The 23,859-nt window shown below is 40.5% G+C and overlaps 1 protein-coding gene across 1 annotated transcript; it reads right to left on the bottom strand.

Annotated features, from left to right (window-relative positions):
- Positions 1-10: 10 nt before the first annotated feature.
- Positions 11-22,240, bottom strand: TOMM70 (translocase of outer mitochondrial membrane 70). The gene is made up of 12 exons (XM_042866709.1): positions 21,968-22,240; positions 14,352-14,525; positions 12,476-12,602; positions 10,376-10,485; positions 8,938-9,086; positions 7,606-7,813; positions 6,856-6,990; positions 4,830-4,937; positions 4,067-4,183; positions 3,132-3,229; positions 2,676-2,798; positions 11-2,207 (listed from the first exon to the last, which is right to left on the bottom strand). The coding sequence occupies exons 1-12, from the start codon at positions 22,214-22,216 to the stop codon at positions 2,054-2,056; spliced, it is 1,752 nt and encodes a 583-aa protein (XP_042722643.1). The 5' UTR covers positions 22,217-22,240; the 3' UTR covers positions 11-2,053.
- Between the last annotated feature and the right edge of the window lie 1,619 nt (positions 22,241-23,859).

The raw sequence follows: 23,859 nt of genomic DNA, 5'->3' as shown, positions 1-23,859 counted from the left end.
CCTGCTCTTATTCATGTCAGAGAACGATACTTGAAGGTAATATTTATTTTTTTTTTCTTCAGTTTACAGGTGATACGTCATTTACAAAAAAATTACAGACAATGCATCCTTTTCAGTGCAGTTTCAAACTAGTTCAAGAACAGGCAAGAGTCTGTGATGATTTGGAATGCTAGTATTTGAGAGCACATGCTTTTTTCCCTTAATTGGTTTGGTGGGGACAGGAACGGGGTAAAAGTAGGGTGAAGAGGAGAAAAAGCCAATGTAAATAAGGCCATGCAAATAAAAACTCCTCGGGAGAACAGGACAACTCGGTCAGAATGGCATAGTTTTGTTCTCGGGAACAAATGCAGGAACTGATGCAGAGATAGCAAGTTCCAGAAGGCATTTGACACTTGTTACACACAATGTCCTTAGCAGCTGCAAGTACCTTCCAGTGCCTTCAATTCTATGCCAACGCCACGATTTCGGATCACATCAGTAAGCTAACTAAAATACAAAGATTAACTCTCCACATCTACGGTTCACCATTTCCATTCTCAATTGTTTTTGCTGGAAGAAAGGTAGGTCAAGTTGAAAACACAAGCTGCTGCTATGGAGTGCCACAAGGAGAGAACAAGACAGTTAGATGGCAGTCTGGTTCATTTCTTTAGGAGGTGAAATACATTAGAAAATTCAACACAAGCAAATCTATGATTTTAGAACGGGTAGAAGCACAGATCAATGTATGGTAAACTAAGCGACATCAATTACATAATTGCATGAGTTTTATCCAGCCACATCAGCCCAGGGAGAGGCACCACAGACTGACTACAGTATCAGATGGATCAACCCAAAACAGCAGAGAAGTGCTCACTGAAGTTCATAGTTAGAGGATGAGTGTTTATGCTAGTAGTAACTTGCCAACCTGCTATTTGCCAAACAGTTGCTTCTTTTGTTCAGTATCTGTAATCTTAGACAATACAGGGCCTGAGGAACAAGGGAACTAGCAAAGGTTCTGAATCCATGATTTGAGGGTTTAGACTATGCCTTGTTCTTTATCTCACTTAATCCCGCAGAGGGCTATTACAAGGATTAGAGCAGAAGTCTCTAGGGACCAAAGAAGAGAATTTAGACAGTTGTATGAACTCTTAGATTTCAGCAATGGAGAGATCACAAGCAAGCATGACCGCACCTTGGCAGCTCCACTCCCAGCAGTGCTTTCTATCCTTGAAAGTCTCTCAGAACCCTACAGAACAATTTCTTGTGACATTCAAGTAAGGACTGCTGCACAGGAACATGGCATCTCTTCCAGTAAAATCTGCAGTAAAGTAGCATTACCTAGCCTCTTTCCCCAAAAAACCTTTGTACTAGCTCTCCTACATGGACACCTGGGCTTTCTGGAGTGAGAATAAGGACTATCAAATTAATTCCCTAATAGCTGCCACAAGACTATTTTTAAGTTGTAATGCAGAGGGTAGGAAGGGCTTTAAGGGAAGATTGTGCATGCTTGCATATATTTACAGAATTCTCTTCACAGCTACTGGCTTTAAAAAAGAAAAAAATCTGTTAACAAACAGTTTGTAAATTGTTTTTTTTTTCCTTTTTGCAAAATTAAAATCAACCCTCAAGAATTAATATAAAAGAGATACCTATTTTACAGCACTGACTAGTATTACCTTTAAAATCAACAGGGGAAAAAAAAAAAACATGCTGTAATATTATTTAGTAAAGCAAAAATCACCCATAACGTAATCACTCAAAATGAACCAATATAAAGTTTTTATTTGCATGGCCTAAGTATCTTCCATTTGTTCCTCTGCAACTTTTTTTCCCCTTAAAATGCTTTAAGGTTTTTGTTGCAGAAGAAACAAGATGCAACAGTGCATACTCCCTTGAATAACCATTCCCACAACACCTAAACATTTAACAGATGTAGCAAATGACAACACCACGAACGGGAAAAAACTAAGTTCCACCATTCAACATGGTTTGCAACAGCGTCTTTAGGGCTGACTGAAGTGGGCAACTTCTAAAGTGAAGTCATTTCCTCCTCTTGTTTGTTTTGTGTTTGTTTTTACAGTGTTGGTGGTTTCAATCCATACTTCTTTGCAACTTCTGTCTGGGCGTAGGCAGCATCGCAGAGCGAGTAGAGGTGGGCCATCTCCATTTCAGATTTGGCCAGGTTGATAGCTTTGTTGAACATTTCAATGGCTTTATCTAGATTACCTCTGAAATAAACCAAAACATTGTCCAATTAAGAACAGCAAATTAATTTCTGCATCTCTGCAGCACCTTTTCTGAAACCGAACGGTCAGGTTTGGGTGTACAGTTCAGGACTCTCAGTACAAATAGTCTGTTAAGGTAGGTTTAAGGACTACATCAGATACATAGGAATTCTAATGAGGATTAATGAAGTAATTTTAAATGCAGAAGGGATGTATTTAAACACACAGACTCATCTACACGCTATCCAGTAAGTATGAAATTGGCCAGATCATAAACCAAAACAATGCCACAAATAAAAGCAAGGCTTTGCCCAAGAGTTACAGAACAGTAATCAAGACAACAGTTAAGAACTGGCCTCTCACTGCACTTGGAGATGATCTTAAGAAAGGTTTAAGATCTGTGGGGAAAGCTAAAGAACTGCTGTATTTCAAAAATAACTCAGAATTCTTAACACTGCGCTTCATTATTACCTTTGCACTTCAATCGTTCCCATGGTTTCATATGCAAAATCACATTTGTTATCAATTTCAATGGCCTTGCTTATGAGTTCTAAACCTTTGTCTAAATCTTGCTTCCACTGAAGCTGAAGTAAACTGAAAAGAAAAAGAGAAAATTTAGAACTTCACATATTCTCCATAACCCAGATCACATTTAAGGGTAGAGCACAGCAGACGTTAAGATGTGGTTAAAGTGACAGTCAGATACACTTCAAGCAGATACTCAATTGAATGATTATTGATGAAACTTTACTGAAATTTCAATCTCATTTCCAGTTCCGTCAAGAGAAACTGCAGAAACAACAGCACCAAGTTGTTTTTGCAAAGCCACTTCTGGCTAAACTTCTCAACACCTACCTTCAGTTTGGATTGATTCAACTAAATATGCCAACTGCCCCTGACCCAGAGGATTGCAAACTCGATACATACCCTTTATGAACATACGTAGTGGCATTGTCTGGCTCAAGATCAATGCATTTATCATACATTTCATCAGCCTTGCCAAACTGCTGTTGATCAGTTAGTGCCTGCAACGAAAGAGAAACCTATGTATCAATATGTAATCAAAACATGCAGCCCCAGCTAAGCTAATTCTAACATTAGATTGGATATAGCTCTCTTATCAGAGAGCAGGCCAAGCCTGTTTCAAAGTTGTGTCTTTTCAGAAGAAGGCTGCTTGTTATGTGCAAAAGTTACTGATCACAGTACCATCTGTAACAGGAGATCCCCAAGTAACACCTTAAAGAGCACTGCAACTAAAAATAACAATAAAAATCATTCTGGAAGTCCATACATGCACATCTCAACTTCCTTTTTTAATGTATTTCTGCTTCAGTTATTTCTTTGAACTGATCAAAAGGAATCAGAAACATACGCTTCCATAGAACCCCCTGCTTTAAAACAGAACATCTGATATTACTACAATCAGCAGCATGTTTTCTTAAAGAACAAAGTGCATTCTTTGTTACAAGTGTACTTCAAACATCTGTAGTTTAATCTCCTTGACCAAACAGAGTATATAATTTGTAGTAGAACAAAACTGCTACCTTAGTTCTGCACGCATGACTCCCAAATTAGAGACAGAATCCCTGCCATTAATCAAATGAGATATTGTTTATATGCAGGAATTCAATAGGAAGCGTACTCCAGACCTTTCTGTCTTAATAACCATCTTTTATTCTCATTGTTTACCTTCTGACTGCCTACTACCTCCTCTGTCCCAGCACCCCCACACCCATAAATTCAAGCACTGTGTGTTACCTCAGAACTTACCTTCAAAGACTTTTATTTCAAGAGTTTTACCTTATCCAAGACAAAAGGCACAAAAAATGCAGCTGTTTTTATAAAGGAAGAGTAAAATGTACCTGAGCATAAAGAGCATAGCCTTCAGCACACTTTGGAAACTTTTTAATGACATCTTCAAAGCCTTTCATAGCTACTTGCACAGGCAAAGGATTATTCCCTGTATATGCTTGGCGATACTATTCAAGGAAATAGAAAAAAGAAAAAAAATAGTAAGGAAAATATGGTTCATCGGACCTACTCACTTCCCCAAGAGATGCGTGTGACAGCAATTCCAAGTTCTAGGAGGTGAACCTATCAAACCTGCTTCTTAGGAACCCACCATGTTTCTGAGCCTCCTAGCAGACTGGACTACTAGAAAAGAAAGGGTAAGAGGAGGAATCCATAAGACCCAGTAGTTGCCAAAAGCCTCCCTCTACTTCAAAAGCCTAGACATTACAAGCTTAGAACTGTTCCTTTCTCACACCACGCAAAGCTGACCCCTGGAGATCTCTGCATGCAGACATACCACAGCAGCTTCAAACACTGTTTCTAACTTCTTGAAGATCAACATTTTACATAACACTGAGTTAAATAAAGCTTTGTGTGATACAGTTAAATTGCAAATTTCTGCTTCTCGATCACAATACAGGCAAGGCAACCTACTGTTAAATAGTGAGCACTGTGAAAATCCTTATTCCAATGAAGAGATGATTATTTCCTTGCCCTATTATTGTAATATATTGTTTGTTGCACTACTTTTCCATAAACTCGGAAGAAAACAGAGAAACAAAGCATGCTTAAAAGAAATCTTTAAAATTAGAGTGTCCAGATAACATTACCTACCAGAGCAAAACATTTCTGTGCTTGAGCCAAGGCAGAATCCGGTCGCAATCGGATACATTCATCAAAGTCTTCCACAGCCTCTTCAATTTGGTCAAGCAGAATTTTCAGCTAACCAGAATAAAAGAAAATCCTATTTCTGTATTTAATCTGTGCTTCATACATTTAAGTGATAATTCAATTAGCATCAGTTATTCATATTGTCCACAGTTCAGTTTTAGATCTAGAAATTTACAAAAACCACGAGTAAAAAAAAATTACTGTCATAAAACAATAAGGCCACCAATGAAACATTGACTTCATACATAAAAAGGCAACGTTCACATGTAGAGATTGAGAACACCTTCATTTTAGACTGGCGTATTGTCATCATTGCTTGAGCTTAATGTCCAGTCTCCAAAACCGTTCCATATTTTCTCAAGTCACTTTACCTCGCTGCAGCTAATGCCTGTGAACTGTCTGGACATCAAAATATTTTGGCTTTCCCAACTGGTGTTTTGACATTCTGATTTGTCCACAAGAGGCTGCACAGCACAGAGCAGAGCAGGACAACCCCTTCCCCTGCCTGGTGGCAGCGTTGGGCCTGATGCACCCCAGGGTACAGTTGGCTCTTTGGGCTGCCAGGACACGCTGCTGGACCACATTCAACTTGCTGACAGCTAGAGCCCCCAAGACCCCTTTCTGCAAAGCTGTTCTCCAGCTTCTTGTTTCGCAGTCTGTATACAGATCCAGGGCTGCTGCATCCCAGTTACGGAATCCAGCATTTATTCTTGTTAAACTTCACAACTGCCCAACCCTCTAGTTTGTCAAGATCTCCCTCTGCATGGCCTCTCTACCCTCAAGGGAGTCAATTTAGCATCGTTCACAAACTTAGTACACTTCTCAGTTCTGTATCCAAATCATTGATTACACGGTCAAAAATGCCAAACACAACTTGTTCTAAAATGGAGCCCTGTGGACCTCCACTACAGACTGGACATCAACCTGATCTAAAAACCACATTTACTGTGACCCTTTGAACCTGACCTGTGAGCAAGTAAAGTATCAAAAGCTTAGCTGAAATCAACAAGACAACATCTACTGGTTTCCCTTGGTCAGCTAAGTGAGTAACTTCATTATAAAATGAGATTAAGTTCATGAAACAAGGCTTTCCCTCAAGAACCCATGTTGGCTGTGATCAACGACTGTACTGTTTTACAGTTGTTCACAGTAACTCCCAGAATAATCTCTACAATTTTGCCAGGCACCAAAGTGAGACTGATAGGCCTATAATTACCAGGGTCTTCTTTCTTGCCTTTCTGAAGACTGGGGCAAAGTCTACCAGCTTCCAGTTGACCAGAATCTCTCCAAATGTCCAAGACCATTGAAACATAATTCAGAGAGGTCCTATGATAACATCACTCAGCTCTTGGAATACCCTGGGGTGAATCTAATCTGGCCCCATAGAATCCTAAGCACACAGCTGGAACAAGGTGGGGTTGGCTTGGAATTACTGCAGTCAAGTCCTCCAACTCAGGGATCTGGGGTCCCAGAAACCATCATCAGTGGTAAAAACATAGGTAAAGAAAACATTGAATGTCTATGCTTTAGCTGTGCCCCTATCTGTAAGCCTTTTATGTACCAAGGCAGATTCTGAGGTAACAAAAACAGGTGGTTGCATTTGTTCTAACAAAGTTTCCCTCCAAGTAGCTACTGCTCTGACATATCAGGCCCCTTTACAGAGCAGTTTAAGTATATATAAGCTCTAATACTTTCAAGTCAGAGTTCGTATTGACAGAGGGCTGAACTTCTGTTACTCTGCATTGTCTCCTACAGCAATTAGCTAGTTCTCCCTGACCTCAACCTGCAGATCTGAATGCAACAGTTCCAAATTAGGACTTCAACTTTTTTTACCATAAACTGTACAGATTATGTATATACACATGTACATACACAGCCCACGCCTATGGGCATTTTTAGCTCTTTACTATTCTTTTAGTATACACTGAAATATTTGAGTATTGGGACAAAAATCTCTAATGATTCTTACTTGTCCTCGATGGTGGTAAACATCTGCATTTTGAGGATCGATATCAGCAGCCGTGTTAAAATCTTGAGTGGACAGTGCAGGTTGCTGCTGCTGCATATACATACTTCCTCGTTTGATCAGAGCATTAGCTCGGAGCTGTAAAAAAAACAACAAGTTCCAAGAAGTATTAACCACTCCAACACTCCTCCCAGTTTAGGTCTTTGTTACAATTACACTAAACTTGTTAAGTGACTGCTTTCTCCTACAGACAGATATCATTCTTTCTAAAGAAGGAATAAACTTCACGTTGAGTATAAAACAAGTAAATTCCTTCACCTAGTTTCAAATATATCATCTTATGCTTCCATCTCATAGGATTTGCACCCCCCCCAAGAAATTAATTCAAAGATGGTTTCCCTATGCATACAAATAAACCAGCATTTTTAGCAGTTCAATATGCAACTGTAATTAATGTCTTCTTATTTATTAACTTAATTTTCAGATTGCATAAGCCTCTAATTGATTTAGCTTCCTTTGTTCTTTTGTTTCTATTACTTAGCACAGATGTTTCGGAAATAACCCCTTGAAAAAACTATTTGTCAGGAAAAAAAAAAAAAAAAAGACAAAACAGTAAGAGAAACTAAAACATTTCCATTAAAGCACTTCAAAACTTGGAAAAAAAGAAAGAAAGGTCTGAGCTATACTTCAAGTTTATTATCTAACATATGTTTTCTCAACCCAAACTTCAATCCAGCTGTGACAGATTCTTACCTTCACATTTGCATCTTCCATGCTGATGACCTGATCTAGGTCTGGTTTGGCAGCATTTGCATTGCCAATAAGTAAGTAGAAAGTAGCTCGCAGAAGCAAAGCTTCTGCCATGTATTTTCCCTTTGCTTCAATTTCTTTTGTGCACTCACTGATAATTTTGTCATAGTTCTCCTCTTCCATATATTGTTTTGCTCTCAAATAGCCAGAGCTGTAAATGATGTAAGAACAGTTGTATTCACTGAACACTGCAATTTCAATTCAGACTTTTCTTTAAAACTAATTTCTGCTATACTAAATTATAACACTAGCATTATAAGTAAAGTAACAAATATTCCTGGGCAGAACCATCACAGATCCAGAACAATTCAGACATAAAATGCCACAGTAACATTGGAAAGAAAGATGTTTTTTTTCACCTACTTGCTTCATTTGTCCCTTGAATGTTTTTCACATTAAGGACTGTGTGAATCTCTACTTTAAAACGGAAGGGCTAAGATGGCACAGCAGGTCAGAAAAACGAACCGTGAACCTAGCAACGTGCAGTTGATACGCGGATGAATGGATTTCAGATTTAAAAAAATTACAGTAAATGCTGCCTTGTTCTCAGCTACATGTCCTGGATTCACTGAATCTGCCTGAATATCAGGCCATTCTATCCTGATTTTAAAAATTCATTGTGCTGTTTGCAATGGTCTCCACATTGACAGCAGTGGTTATCTTCCAAATAATCAACTGGAAACAGCATAGTAAGTCAAAGCCCCATTTACTTAGTACTCAAACTTCACTCAGGAAAAAAAAAAATAAGTGCAAAAGCACTCAAGCTTTTCTTTGTCCGAATGAAACTTGTTTATGAGGAATATGATTCTAAAAACACAAATATCCTTTCAGCCTCAGTTGCTGTTATTCAGTTCTCATCAATAGACAGGTTTTTTTCTGAGCTCTTCCTTCTCCCTTTCAATCCAAAGGATGATTTGCTCTCTTCCTTCAGAATTCTCCTTCAGCATAACATATTCCCTTCTTCATTAGCCACTTTCAGTACTTTCTAGTTTTCTCCTACTCTCTACCACAGTATTTTAGAAAATGTTTGGCTTGTCTGCCCCATTTTACACTTCCTTTATGTAAGGGATCAAAGACATCTGCAGTTTGGAATTAGCCAGTCAGCCCTCCTAGTTTCCTTTTTAATACAGATTTTACTTCATAGGTTTATTTTATTACCACAGGATCTCCCCGGGCAGGTACTGTAAAATAACAGCAACTTAAACTGAAAAGCACATCAAAATCACTAAGTACAGTTTCAACAGCAAACAATTTCCAACTGTACTGTACACTCACTTTTCTTTTACTTCAGAAGCCTCTCCCTCCTTATCCTTATCCTCATCTGATTTCTCACCCTTAAGCAAAGGCTGGGAGATGATATCATCCGTAAAAGAACTGAAATAGGATTTAATGAACTGTGGCGAGGGCATCAGAGGCTCACGATTCTGAAACACAAATACAATGTCAGTTCACTAGATTGTAAGATCAGATGGCAATATCCTAATTCTTACTTGGGGCTTGGCTCAGACACCAAATATTTCACCTGAAGCATGAGAAATAACACCTTGAATGCAAAATCCTTTGCACAGCCATAAAAAGTTTTTACAAAAGAGAATTACGATTCAATCTTTCCTGCAAGTGAAATCTGAATACACTCCTCTCTATTAAATTCAGTCATAATACTCCTGACAGAAAGAACATCTGTTTTATGATGCTACCACTATCATACTAAAAGGAGGATTTTCTTTTTGCTACCTTGATGTCACACAATTATGTAAGTTTCGACAGAAAAGAAATTCAGCATCTCAAAGCCAATGAGCATTTCAGTAGGTGAATTATAATCACAAATAACAAGCTAAAATAATTTAACATATGCCCCAAACCTAAGGCCACTTAAAATGACTCTTCCAGGCTACCTCTATACTTCCACAATTCTTGCTGCTGCAGTTTCCAAACACTTATGCAAAGAAATCTGAGTGTCCAAATAGAAAAGTACAAGTGTAAGCACCCATTTACATAAATGGATCAGAAGAACAGTGACTGTTGCAAATAATTTGTGAGGGATTAAATCATATTTCTCAAGACAGAGTCAGGAAGTCTGACCATGGATAAAAGGATGAGATTTTGCTCTGCACCATTTTTTTTCAGCAATGTTTTTTGGCTTTAAGAAAAAAAAAAAATCTCACCCAAACCAATAATACTATTTAACCACTTTCTAAAATCCAGAAATTCCACTGTCGACCTAATCCTTCCTGCATGAAATTTCTATTTACAAAGCCAAGAATAACCCAGGGGTAAAACCTCCTCTATTATCATCCTTCTCATTTTAAGCTAGTCATTACATAACAAAGTTTTTTACCCATTTTCGTTTATTGTTCATAAACTTTCTTATCTCAACACCTGATGTGCAATTCAATATTTGACTGCTGTTGTTTTAACATCCATTATCTTCCAAGTCCAGAAAAGCTCAAATAAGGCAGCACATCAGCTCAGGATTGTCTCTTGAAAACCATCATAGTTTTGATTATTACAAGGAAACAATTTGACTGTTAGAAATAGGCCCTTCTTCTTACAAAGGTTTCTAATTGTTTGATCAGATCCCAACATAAAACAACGGTGATATACTAGTCTTGTGAAGACACTGACAAACTTGCGACAGTCACCAGAATATCAACAAATGCTGTTTCAACAGTCAAGTGAAATTGGCAATTGTCAGCAGCATCACAAGCCTTACCTTGTATTTCTCTTTGGCCTTTTCTTTTCCAAGGAGTTTGAGAACTTTATCAGCTAATAACATACTCTGCTGGTTTTGGAAGGCTTCTAAAATGCAGACTGCAGTGACATCTAGGAAATAACATAGAAATTGAGATTATCAACCAATTCTGATAATTACTAAGCACTAAAATGTGCCACAAGTACAGTGAGTTATTCTCAAACTAACACATGTCCTGTAATAACAGCAAATGAAGGAAAATATCATTATTACTATTTTTAATCTTTATGACTTCACACATAGACAAATAGTAAAAATTCATACATCTAGCAGGGGCTTTCAACATTTTGAAATGTTAAGAATAGTAATTAAGTTAACAACCTGGGCATATTAAAAGAACCAAAGTGGTTTGTCATCTGGAATTGGTCATAATTCTCTACATAAATTTCTGCTTTTAAACCTCACTTTTTGTTCATGTCTCACTCCTTTCTCAGCTTTCAAGAAATCTTCCCATATTATATTTCCATCTTTTTCTGCCTACCTCTGTGCCTTGGGAAAGAAGCAACTTTAAAAGATGTATCTTGCTAGCACATTGGAAGTGTTAACTCCTATCACTTTCATTCACTCAGAGCCTTTGAAAATGTTAACCCATTGATGCCTGAATAATGCTCTGCAGTGTTAAATGCACTCTCATGGTACACCATCCTCATTTCTTCTAATTAATGCAATGCTACTATTGATACTTTCTATTTATTTTCTAGTTAAACTGCTGTTCCATTAATGGAAATACATGAAGAACAAAATCAACAAAAGAGGTTTATCAGAGGCCTCAGATACAATATCCCATGAATAAGGTTATTAAGTGAAGATGAGCAGAGTTTGGACTTGAAATTCAAACCCTGTCTCATTTGAATAAACTTGAAAAGCAAGTGTCCTACCTTGGAGTTTATGTCTAACTTCTGTAATACTACACTGCTATGCAGCACAACTCCCTGTAACTTGGGCATGGTCAAGAAATGCAAGAGCCCCTGGAAAAACACAGCACAATCATAGCATATGCAGTAATACCATACTCTGCCACTTTAAGTGCCCAGCAGAGACGCTTTGCCCAATATAGGCAAGCTGTAAACTAGTGCCCAGGCCTGAGTGAGGCATCAACATCTTCCCAGACTACCATGGATCAGTGGAGAGGGGTTTTTACCAGTGGTGGCAGGTTGTTTTGTTTCTGCTTCCTTCCATTACACAAACATACTCTATTTCCAAAGACCATATTGCCCACATATGGTTGGCAGATTAAAAAAAAAAGTATTCAATAGATGCATAGCAAATTGCAAGCTAAAAAATCAAGCACTGAATGTAATTATTACAATCATTGCTGCTTCTAACAGATTAAGAGTCATACTATCAGAACAGCAGCCCATTCTTAGGGCTTTTATAACCTGTTTATTCCAACTCTGTAAGGTCATTGATGTTATTACAGTACTTGGCTTAGCTGAAAATTCATTTGCCTTTTAATCTTGCATCAGGAGAACAGAATTGCAAGAGTTTAACACAGCAGATTCTGCCAAATACACATCATTAACATAAAAAAAACGATTTTTATTCAAATCTATTCCAATCTGCCTCCTCTGTATCAGGAAAAAAAATGGTACTGAAACTGTTCTCCCTTTTACACCTGCCACACGCATTTAAAGGGCTTTAACACTGGTCACTGACTAAGCACCTCCATCTGTGAAAACACCTTGTTTTTGGAACTTTCTTTCTAAAAGCAAGAAACTTTGTTACCATGCAGAATTAGAATGATTGTTGCCTGTGTTATATACCCAACATATTGTATGAGTTCTGTTTCAATAGATAGGGAGCTTCCTGGACAAAGAATACCCAATGTGGCTACAGTAAGATCTATTTTGCAGCAGTTATTTCAGATCTAAACTTGAAAAACAGTAAAATGTTTCTTCTCAAAAGAGAAGAAAATGTATCTGTTATAACTATAAATGGCATTTAAAAATATTTAGGGGTTACTGTAGTTACAAGAAGTTAAAAAATAATAATAATTATGTAAGTTTAATCATCTCCAAAGTGCCTGAGCACTATTAAGTACACGTATCAAGAGACACTCACCTTCTAAGCATTCCTTCTTATTGTCTAGCTTCTCATGAGCCTTTGCACGTCTGAAGAGAGCTTTCACATATTTAGGATTAAGCTCCACAGCCTTTGTACAATCTTGTGCCACTTCTGTCCATTTTTGCTGTGGGCAGAAAAACACGATGGAAGAAGCCCTACTCAGCTGCATGATGTAAGCTTTCTGCTACCAACTCGTCATGCCCACCTAACAGTAGCTGCAGTTCCCAGGGCTCTGGTTCTACCTGCTGGCTTCTATTTCTGCAAGTTTCTCAGTAAGAAACTGTCAGGAGCCACTGGAAGCCACCTGCACCAGAAGAGCCACAAAACAGAAAAGCAATTCCTACACAAAAATGAAACCAGACAGTTTTTGTACAAAGCATATGGGAGAAGATGCAGATACTCGCAGGAAGTAACATTGGAACTGAAAGACTGGTACACATACAACAGAAGAAAAAGGGTGAAGACACAATGAAAATCAACAAACAAGTTTAACAAAGTACTAAAACTGATAGTTTTGGGGTGTCTTTTTCACTCTTTTTTTTTTTTCGTTCGTTTGTTAGTTTTTGATTTGATATTGCAATTCACTACACTTACTACAAAGGAATGAGAAATTCATATGTAGGAGCAGAACTGGCTATGACTATTAAAAACTAAAAATGCACTTATCTTCTGTGAGGTTATGAATGCCCCCTCCCTGGAAGCATTCAAGGCCAGGCTGGGTGGGACTTCAAGCAAACCAGTCTAGAGGGAGGTGTCCCTGCCTATAGCAGGGGGTTGGAACTAGGTGATCTTAAAGGTCCCTTCCAAACCAAACCATTCTACGATTCAAAATTAATGATCAAAAGAGGCTTTTCTAATAATTGAAAAAGAACCACGTACATTTTTTAGTCAGCCATTAATTATGGCATGAATTAGTAGTATAAATGGTACTTCATTAGACAAGAAACAACTTTATCTGTCCTCTATCACAGAATTAATGAGTCCTTAAGAGTTGAAGGGACCTCTGCGGGCCGTCTAGTCCAACTCCCCTGCACTGAGCAGGTACACCACAGCTACATCAGGTTGTTCAGGGCCTGATCCAGCCTCGCCTTGAAAGTCTCCATGGATGGGGCATCTACCACAAGACTAGGCAACTTGTTTCAATGCCTCATCACCCCCACTGTAAAAGATTTTTCCCTTTTATCTGACCTAAATCTAGCCTCCCTGAGCCTGAAGCCATTTCCCCTTGTTCTATTGCCTCAGATCCTGCCAAAAAGTCTGTTCAAGCCTTCTTTTCTTAAATCATTCAGTTTCTAACTTGATACTCCACACTACATAAAGCCAATTTTTCCGTTCCTTTATACAGCTTACCAACTTGACCTTAGAAGCAAATCTACTGATATCATAATGAAAAACACATGTTAGTTGATTTCTAAAAACTAATATCACATATGCACAGCTACCAAGTAATTACTTCCACATGTACAAAGTTTAGAGCTTGGGCTTTCGTAGATGCTCTGTGATATTTCATTTTTGAAGTGGCATCCTCTGAAATATTAGGCCTTTCACTCAATAGTTAAAGCAATGGTCTTGTAAAGAGAAACAAAACTAACAAGTAAACAAGAAAGTTATTCCAGAGGGTAAGAAATTAAAACCCTGTCTTATAAGAGAGGGGTACTTAAGAATCACCTAAGACAGACTCTAGTTAACAGAACATTATTTGAGTTGTATGTGGAATAGCACGACAAACAAGACAAAAACAGCTGCAAGCAATGGCATCTTGCTGTGAATGCAGCCCATATCACCACCTGGGATCTTTCAGTGGACAAAAGTGAAAGTATACATAATTTAAAATTCAACTTTTTAGAATAAACATAATTCACTACTTTCTTACCAGCTGTTCATAGGCAGCAGCTCTATTTTGGTAGAAGGTAGAAAGATCAAGATTTCTCTCAGGAGGGCACAGGCTGATAGCCTCAGTATAACACTGAATGGCTTGCTCATATCTTCCAGCTTTAAAATATTTGTTTCCTTTGTTCTTGGCTGCTTGGGCTCTATCAAGAGGGCTCTGAAAAAAAGAGAAGGAAAAACAGTGATTGGTCAGTTTGAGTAAGAAAAGCTTTGCTCCTCACAAGCAAGATACTTAAGGGTTCATCTTCAAAAATATACAATGGAGGTCTGTGTTAAATTATAGCCTGGACTTCTGAAAACCTTCCTTCCCTTTCATTGGGAACAAAAAAAACAATTTCAGGTGCAACCATATGAAATAGCAGACAAGCTGCTAGAAGATTCACTACAAAGGGACAAGTTTTAATCTACTGTGACTGGTGATCAGAAGAACCAATGAGATTTCTTGTTGAAATTGAGAGATACTTCTCCAAAGACAAGTGTGTGAAGACCACAAAGCCCTCAAAGCAATTCAAATAGGAAAAGTTTGCTACTGAAATACATACAGCCCATGAGATCAGAGTTGACTCAGTAGAACACAAACTAAGAAAAACACTTTCTGGAAAAACTCAACTGCTTTGTCTCCCTTCCACTGGGCTAATGAACTTCACAGCCTTACACAACCTGCTCATCCATCCGCTAATAGAAAGTGCTGAACCATCACGGTTCTGTCATTCTTAGCAGATGATGGAAAACTCTGTGCTACCCAGCCTGTGACCTTGCTAAATGAATCTCTACGTTGCGCGCTGCCCGTTGATCACCTGTGTTTGTGAGGAAACCTGTGCATGTAACTCCCAAACTGGTCATCATAAACACAGCTTATGATGAACGAGATGTAAAAAGGGCTTTCATCAAAGGCCTATGACTCATATTCAAGACACACAGAGCTGCAGAAGATCCTAGTGCTTATCTAGACTTCCCCAGCCTACCTTCCGCAATAAACACAGTGGGTCACATCAGACTGGCCTACCAGACCGAAACAAACAGAGGTTTGAACACACATGCCATTTGATCAACCCCTCTGAGGAGGGAAAGTGTACAAAACTGGGGACAGTAATGCCTTAAATAACAGCTGCAGGATTCGCTAGTTCTCACTTGCTGAATAGATCACCTTGGGCCTGCTGACAACCATAAATGTCATCCTTCTCTGACCATACTTGTCTCTCATCGTGCCTCTCATTCGCTGCCAGCATCACCAACTACACCCAGACTGCTGTCACATACACTTCAAAGCATCTTTTCATCAGCCCATTTGCCCTCATGTCTGCTTATTTGATGCCAGTCTGACCGTTTTTAGCATCTAAACCATTTTTAAAACTAGAAACTTGAAGGGAAGGCTAGGAGTTGCAGTACAGGCCTCTTCTAAAGCCTGGTTTTCAACCATGGCATAAGAAACATCAGACAGTGGGTGCTAGCCTTAAGTTCCAATAAAAAAAAAAACAAGTGTTCAGATATTACAGAAATATTCTACAGGCATTCTCCTGGGGAGAGACTTACCGATGAAACCGTATAAGGAAGAGTATTTTTTAAATATCCCTACTGCCAGCAAAGCTCTTCAGTAACGCCTCACCAGTCACTAGGCTTACAGGAATGCCATCTGTGCCATCTCCACTGCTCACAGAACAAAATAATCTGCACCGCTAAGTTTTTATTTTAGTGATTTAAATTCCAGCTGGTAAAAGATGATTAACTGCAACCCTTTCCACTCATTGTTTTCAACTGCGTGGATACACAAACTAGAATTGGAGTGCAAATTCTTCTACAGGAACCAAAAAATAGTATTTTTTATTAATTGTTACTTAAAAAATTAGACCTAAATCTGAAGGGAAGGTTACATTTACTTCAAGTATGTTCTAAGTATGGCTTTTTCCTTCAACTCCTGCTTCTCATACAACTAATACATGAAACAAACAAATTTAAAAGCACAGAAGTCAGCTTGATTTTTTTTCTTCTGTATTTCTACAATGGAAATATCCTTGTGAAATAACCTACACAATTAATTGCTGTCCCAAGTCACCCAGTATCAAACAGAAAAACATCCAGGACAAGTGAGCCATGTTGTAACATTCAGACCTCTGTCCCCTATATCAAAACTTCTTAAGACTGATAAATTGCTAACTTGTGGTTACTGCCAAATCCCTTAGCCCAGGAATGTACCACCCCAACCTGCATCGCAGGCTGCCCGCTCCGTCTGCTCCATCCCACACACTTTGACTGCCCTGCACTGTGCTGCCATTGCCATGGGACACACCACAAATGACAGCTGCATAACAGCCAGGTGCAATGGCTGCTCCAGTGCTCTGACTCGTATCCCGCAGCAAGAAATCTAGTTCTGGGGTGCTCTACTGGCTCCTGGAAATCATCAAGCCTTCAGAAAAGCTTAAGTGTATGCAACAGGTACTGGGGCCCTGGAGAATATGGGCAAGATGCCAAAGGGAAAACCTTCAAAATCAGTAGCTGTTACCAGAACAAGGCGTGATTAATAGCAGTAGAGCCAAATAATATACAGTGAGCTACAAGGAAAAGACAATACAGTGATCACTCACTGCCTCATGCATTACATGAGGCAAGTAATTTGGGGGTGGAAGGGACCAAGTCAGAGAACATAACATACTGCCATGTAATAAAGCCATTAATAATGCCCATGCAAGAAGGAAATGAACTTTTTTCTTGTACTGCCTGAAGCAAGCAAGATTCCTAACTCATGAATGGTCACATCTCTGCAAGCTTTGTCACATTATTCTGCTATAGCTCTCTCTACGCTCACAATATACCATTTTCAAATGGCTGCCATGTTACACTCAGGGGCTGATACAGCTCTGTATCATGAATAAATCTATCTGATAGGGATAAACAATGAAAAACATTGTTTACCATCCCATACCCATGAAAAACAAATCCCATACAAACCGTATACAGAGTGTGCAATAGAAATAACAAAAATGGCGCATTTACGTCTCAAAGCCCCGGAGCTTATAAACCACAAGGCTTCCTTCTACTCCCAACTTCACAAGAAGGGAATTTTATTTCATTCTCACCAGTGGCACTCTGTCCCATCAAAAGACAGAAGATACACTTTCAGGGCATTAATACTATTATTTCAGCAAGGAGATCTCAGGATGACACACTGCACAGACACAGAGAATGTAGGACTTTCCTGGGTGTTCTCACCTCAGAGCCATAGGACCACAGGTGCCAACATAAAGGCAGCATTACAGTAACTTTCACTAACACATCTCCTCTAGAGCACAATTTTACTTACTATTGATTTTTTTTAAGATCTGGACTGAGTTGTCATACAGATGTTTGACACAGGCACACCAAAGCAAAGTATGGATTTTCCATTACAGTCAAAAGCTGTGTGATTTTTTGACATGCGTCACAGTTTACTCTGCTGTTTAATACACACTCCTGACACCCACCATTTACGTGTCTCTATAATAGTTATGTTACAAAATACTCAATAAAATGAGCAAAATTTAACTCTGTAAAAATAAATGCTTTTCTTCATATCTTGACAACGTTTCAGAATTTGTATGCAACTCGGAAAGGAAAAAACAACCCAACCACATCTCTGTATTTAGGACTGCTTTTAGCAACTGTTCACTGCAAGTCTTAAAACCTAGACTTCAAGCCAGAGGACACTTGTGTATTTGAGAAGCGATCAGTTATCTAGCTAACCAAATAAGCAAATTCCTAGTTTTCTAAAGACCAGGCAGCATGGGCCAACGTCTGTTAACTATTACTCTGACCTCAGCAAATGCGCTCTCTTCACAAACTGTTCAGAAACTGCCACGCAAACAGCAGCCACTTCACGGCAAAAGGCAGGCAGCTGCATGAAGAAAGCCCAGCAACCTCCAGCAATGCTGATACAAATGAATTACAAGTTGGTTGGGTTTGAGGGATGTCATTTTTTAAAGCGGGATGAGAAATTTGCTGCCAGCAATGATGGCAGGAGTTTACGAAAAGGAACACCAGTAGCGTGTTTCAGTATTTTCTTTTGACTGAAAAGGATCTGCATGATTTGTTTGAGCCCTTTGCTAACAGACAACACGGAGAAGGGGAACTAATACTCCAGCCATCCATCTCAATTCATCAGCTTCCAAAGAAACTGTGGTATACACCTCTTTCTTCCTCTCCAAGCAAGAGGGCCCTCTTGATACGATCAGGCACCAAAAAAGTATTGTTTTCACTACTACTCAACATCCATCTTTCCTCCCTTTTTTTTTTATTTGACTAATGTTCACTTCAAGTCTTATCTCAGAACCTCACTGAAAGGTTTTAACCAAGTATAAATGGTTTTAAAACTCTCCTTAGCACTAAAAACAATGGGAGAATAAGTATTCCATAAATATAAGCTACAAATTCAGAGCTCTAACTAGGATGTGTTACAATCAAGTTCAAACTTACAGCACAAGTGGTCAACGCTCTTCATCTGTCACCTTCCTTTTAAATGAGCGCCATCCATGCCTACCATGAATAAGAGAGCTGCCTGAGCTGCCAGGAGTCCAGCAATTGTTCCACCGCTATTACACACGCATTTAGGTTTTCTACACCTGTCTCCTACAGCTGACATGAAACACTGAACTCACAGTAGGTTGATAAGATCTGTTACACAACAGGTGGATAATACAACAGACACGACTTCTTACACTTTTTGCTTAAATTAATTCAAAATGAGTACCAAAACAAATACATCTAGACAAAGGCAAAATCCTTTTATACAGTGATTTAACATTTCAGCAGTGAGACAGGTAACATTCAGCAAATGCTATTAAAATAGATCCTGGAAAGAAGCCATCCTTGCTGGCTGTTGATCCTGGTATGTGGCATCACACAAGCCAATGAGCTTGGTCACATTCACCCAGCACTGCACTCTAGCAAGCATACCCAGCTCAGAGGAAAACACCGAGCAAAAATGTGCTCGACAGCAAAGTCCAGCTGTGGACTGAAGCAGCTTTGTCTGTGAAAGACATTGCCACAGAACAGACAGAACTGCTCAATACTTCCTGGCATATCAAGCAAAGGGTTAGCCTCAGACTTGATGAAATAGTGAATGGGTGAGATATGGTCTATTACAGATTTGTTAAAGAAACGATTTCAACTTAAGTAGAAAAAAATACTGAAGCATCCAACACATTACCCACTGATTCCTCTCATTCGTCTCATATAAGGAGGACAAACTTGATAAGAAGTTACCACAGAGTAAGTAAAGAACACAAATCAACTGAGTATGAACCAATGCAACAATTTTAAGTTACGCCAATATTCCCCACAAAGTAGAGCATCTAAAAAGCAATTACTGTCACTGAGTAGTTAAAACACGTTCCATCCAAACTATGAGCCATAATGACAACACTGGTAACGAACAGATGCAATATGGTTTTCTGACCTTTATTTGAACATCCATAGATACATTTTTATCATCAGTGCTTAACTGGTAAAAGAATACCAGCTCACTGCACTGGTTGAGGAGCTAAGTTTATAAAAGAAGCAATGTCAAGACTCTTGGAGCTTTTCCCAATATAGCACCTGTGCTAATGGCTTCTGCCAACATGACACCAGTCACAGTCGGCCACTACATCTATGCCAGGAGGCTCCTGTAACACAGACACAACCTGGAGAAAAATGTGAGGCTTCTGCAGCAGGTAAAGCAAAAGCTTCAACTGCATGCAAAATAGTAATAAGTGGAAATAAAGAACAAAGAAGACTTTAGATACTTTTAAAGAACAGAAAAAAAAATAATAAATTGAGGTTGTGTCTTCAGAAACAGCAAATGGAACAACAAATGAATGCAGAAGCTGATTTAAATAAATTCTCAAGGAAAAAAAAAATAATCTAAGTCCTAAGTAGCATACATAAGTAAAAGAACAGTTACCAGACAAACAGTTACACATCTCTTGGTAGCCCATCCATTACCAACCAATGTCTTTTCTAAAGGACTTTCCACTTGTGTTTAAGCTGTGAAATGAATTACTGATGCTTAATCACCATACAGATCTGTATTCAAAATCTGACTTATCCCAACTTATTAGAAAGGTAGACCAATACAATGCAGAGCAGGTAGTTCATAAGTAAAGCATCTGCAAAGATCGTATTTTGAATCAAGAGTCCTACCAATGGTATCTATAACTAATAAAATGTGAGGAAACACGACATCTACACGACATCATATCTTTGGACATGATGAACACGAAGACAACCCTTTCCATACACACAGAGGGAAGCAGCTGCCACATGAATTGCTCTGCAGCAGCCGTATTTAGACCAGCTAGTCCACTGTCATACGTAATCAGGCAAATCTGATACCACCTTTTTCTGCTTTCCTAAGTAATGTTCATTTTGTTGCACTACACAATGACACTCATCAAGTAACTCTGGGTCATACCATTCAACCATATACTTACTGTAAGATGCACAGAGTCCAACAGTAAGTTATTTTGGGGAGCAATTTGAAAGAGGCAGACACTCAATGTTTCAAACCAAAAAAAAGCTGTTTACATAAAAGATATTTCTTGCTTCACATTCAACAACGGAATGACTACAAACTACTTGACAGTATACACTGAAATCCAGAAATACAATCAAGTAATGCAGAGCTAACGTACACTAACAGAAAAAATCACTGCTACTGAACAAAGTGCACAGATAGCCTAAAAACTGGAGCTCACCTGTAGTAAACAGTCACAGGAGCACCAGATGTTGTTTGCAGCCTACTACAACAAAGTAGTCCTCTGTGCATCGCTGGCTCAGAACAAATCATTACACCCAAATGACTGCCTCCAGGTCCAGCAAAGGTTTTATAGCTCACTGCAGTTCTATCATGGCCTATCTGTGAAGCTGTCACCTTCTCCACCACTCCTTTGTGTTCCCCTCACTGCCGGTCCATCGCTCACAGAACATTAACCTTTATCACTGAAGTGTTAAGGGTTAAAAATTACCTTCTCATACCTCCTAAACAGCTTTCTCACTACACACAGACCAGGACAGATTATCTAGGTCCTTTACAAAAATGAAAGGAAAAAAAAAAAAAAAAAGACGTAGGAATACCTTAATGGGATTTACTTAACAATGGCAGCGTGGCTCTAAGCTAGCTCCAGTCAGTCGAGTTTAAAACTAGCTGCTGTACGCCAACAAGAACTTCAGCACAATTAAAACAAGAGCACTGATTGCTCTCCCACTCAAGCACGCTGCCAGATGTAACACTGCAGGTGTGTTTACCAGTTGCAACTTCCCAGCAGCACGACACGAGTGTCACAGTACACTTGTGACTGCGGATACAGTCACGGGAAGCAACGGCAGAAATATCTCCCACAGACAGGTATACAAGGGAACCGCGCATCTGATTCTGACTTCGATTCTGAAATCGCCCTTCAACTGCTGGGGAGTTTTGCCTGAAAACCCTCAGCAAAGTCACTCACGGTGGGATAAACGCAAGCTTCGACAGCATTTCTACGAAGGCTAACCCTGGCCCGGCCGTTAGGCACGACGCCTGTCCCCTCCCCCCACCCCAACGGCCGTGCCGGGGGAGTGGCCGCGCAAACGGCCGCGGCACGCGCTCACCATCTCCTCGTGGCCGGGCCCATCGGGCTGCGCGCCGCCGCCATAGGGGCCGGGGCTGGCCCGCCCTTCTGGGGTCTTTCGCTCGCTCGCGCCCTTCCCGCCGCGGCGGGCCGCTCGCCGCCCCCACAGGTAGACAGCGCCGGCGCCCAGCAGGATGGGCGCCCCCAGCACCAAAGCAAGCTGCCAGCGGGACAGACCCGTGCCGGAGCCGCCACCGCCCGGCGCCTCCACGGGCTTCGAGGCGGCCATGACTCGCCCACACAGCCGCCTGTGGGAGGGGAGGGACGGGGTCACCGGACACGCGGGGAGGCCGGGAGAGCGCGGGGCGGGAGAGTACTTCCGGTCTATTCGGCCCACAGCGCCGCCTGCCGGCTAGGAGGACCCCAGATGCTGCAGCGCGGTCCTAGAATCGCAGAACTGTAGAATGGTGCGGGTTGGAAGGGACAGAATCACACAGAATCACAGAATCGTAGGGGTTGGAAGGGACCTCTAGAGATCATCGAGTCCAACCCCCCTGCCAAAGCAGGTTCCCTACACCAGGTCGCACAGGTAGGCATCCAAGCGGGTCTTAATCTCCAGAGAAGGAGACTCCACCACCTCCCTGGGCAGCCTGTTCCAGTGCTCCGCCACCTCACTGTAAAGAAGTTCTTGTGCACATTCGTGCGGAACTTCCTATGCTGCAGCTTCTGGCCGTTTCCCCTTGTCCTGTCTCCATGTACCACTGAAAAGAGATTGGCCTCTCCACTCTTCCCCCCACACCTAAGATATTTATAGACCTGGATTAGATCCCCTCTCAGTCATCTTTTCTCAAGGCTAAACAGACCCAGTTCACTCAGCCTTTCTTCATAGGGGAGATGCTCCAGGCCCTTCACCATTTTTGTGGCCCTCCACTGGACTCTTTCCAAGAGATCCCTGTCTTCTTTGTACTGAACACAGTACTGCAGATGAGGCCTTACCAGGGCAGAGTAGAGGGGGAGGATCACCTCCCTCGACCTGCTGGCCACGCTCTTTTTAATGCATCCCAGGATGCCATTGGCCTTTTTGGCCACAAGGGCACACTGCTGGCTCATGGCCAACCTGTCATCCACCAGGACACCCAGGTCCCTCTCTGCAGAGCTCCTCTCCAGCAGGTCATTTCCCAGCCTGTATTGGTACATGCAATTATTCCTCCCTAGATGCAAGATCTACGCTTGCTTTTGTTAAATCTCATCTGTTTTTTTACCGCCCAGCTCCCCAGCCTTTCCAGGTCTTGCTGAATGGCAGCACAGCCTTCAGTCGTGTCAGCCAATCCTCCCAACTTCGTATCATCAGCAAACTTGCTGAGGGTGGCCACTGTCCCCTCATCAAGGTCACTGATGAAGATGTTGAACAAGATCGGACCCAGCACAGACCCATGGGGAACACCACTGGTTACAGGTCTCCAGCCAGACTCTGCACCACCAATGACAACCCTCTGCGTTCTGCCAGTCAGCCAGTTCTCAACCCACCTCACTGTCCACTTGTCTATCCCACACTTCCTCAGCTTTGTTATATGGATGTCGTGGGAGACAGTATCAAATGCCTTTCTAAAATCAAGGTACACTACATCTACCGCTCTCCCCCCATCCACCCAGCATGTGACAACATCATAGAAGGCCACCAGGTTGGTCGAGCACGGCCTCCACTTGGTGAACATGATCTCAAAGATGATCTAGTTCCAATCCCCTGCTATAGGCAGGGACACCTCACTTTTGACCAGGTAACCACGGCAGTGTAACCGCTTCTTTTTAAAGTTATTGACTGAATCTGTCATGGAAATCATTAAATATGCAATACTGGAACTGTGTATCTGTTGTGTATTCATGTGACTATGTCAACTCAGCACACATCAATAGGAAGGGAAAACTGACATT

The sequence above is a fragment of the Lagopus leucura genome, unplaced genomic scaffold (assembly GCF_019238085.1).
Source record: "Lagopus leucura isolate 7727_CA_CO unplaced genomic scaffold, USGS_WTPT01 Super-Scaffold_100001, whole genome shotgun sequence".
Taxonomy (NCBI): domain Eukaryota; kingdom Metazoa; phylum Chordata; class Aves; order Galliformes; family Phasianidae; genus Lagopus; species Lagopus leucura.
This window is presented reverse-complemented; position numbering and strand designations above follow the sequence as displayed.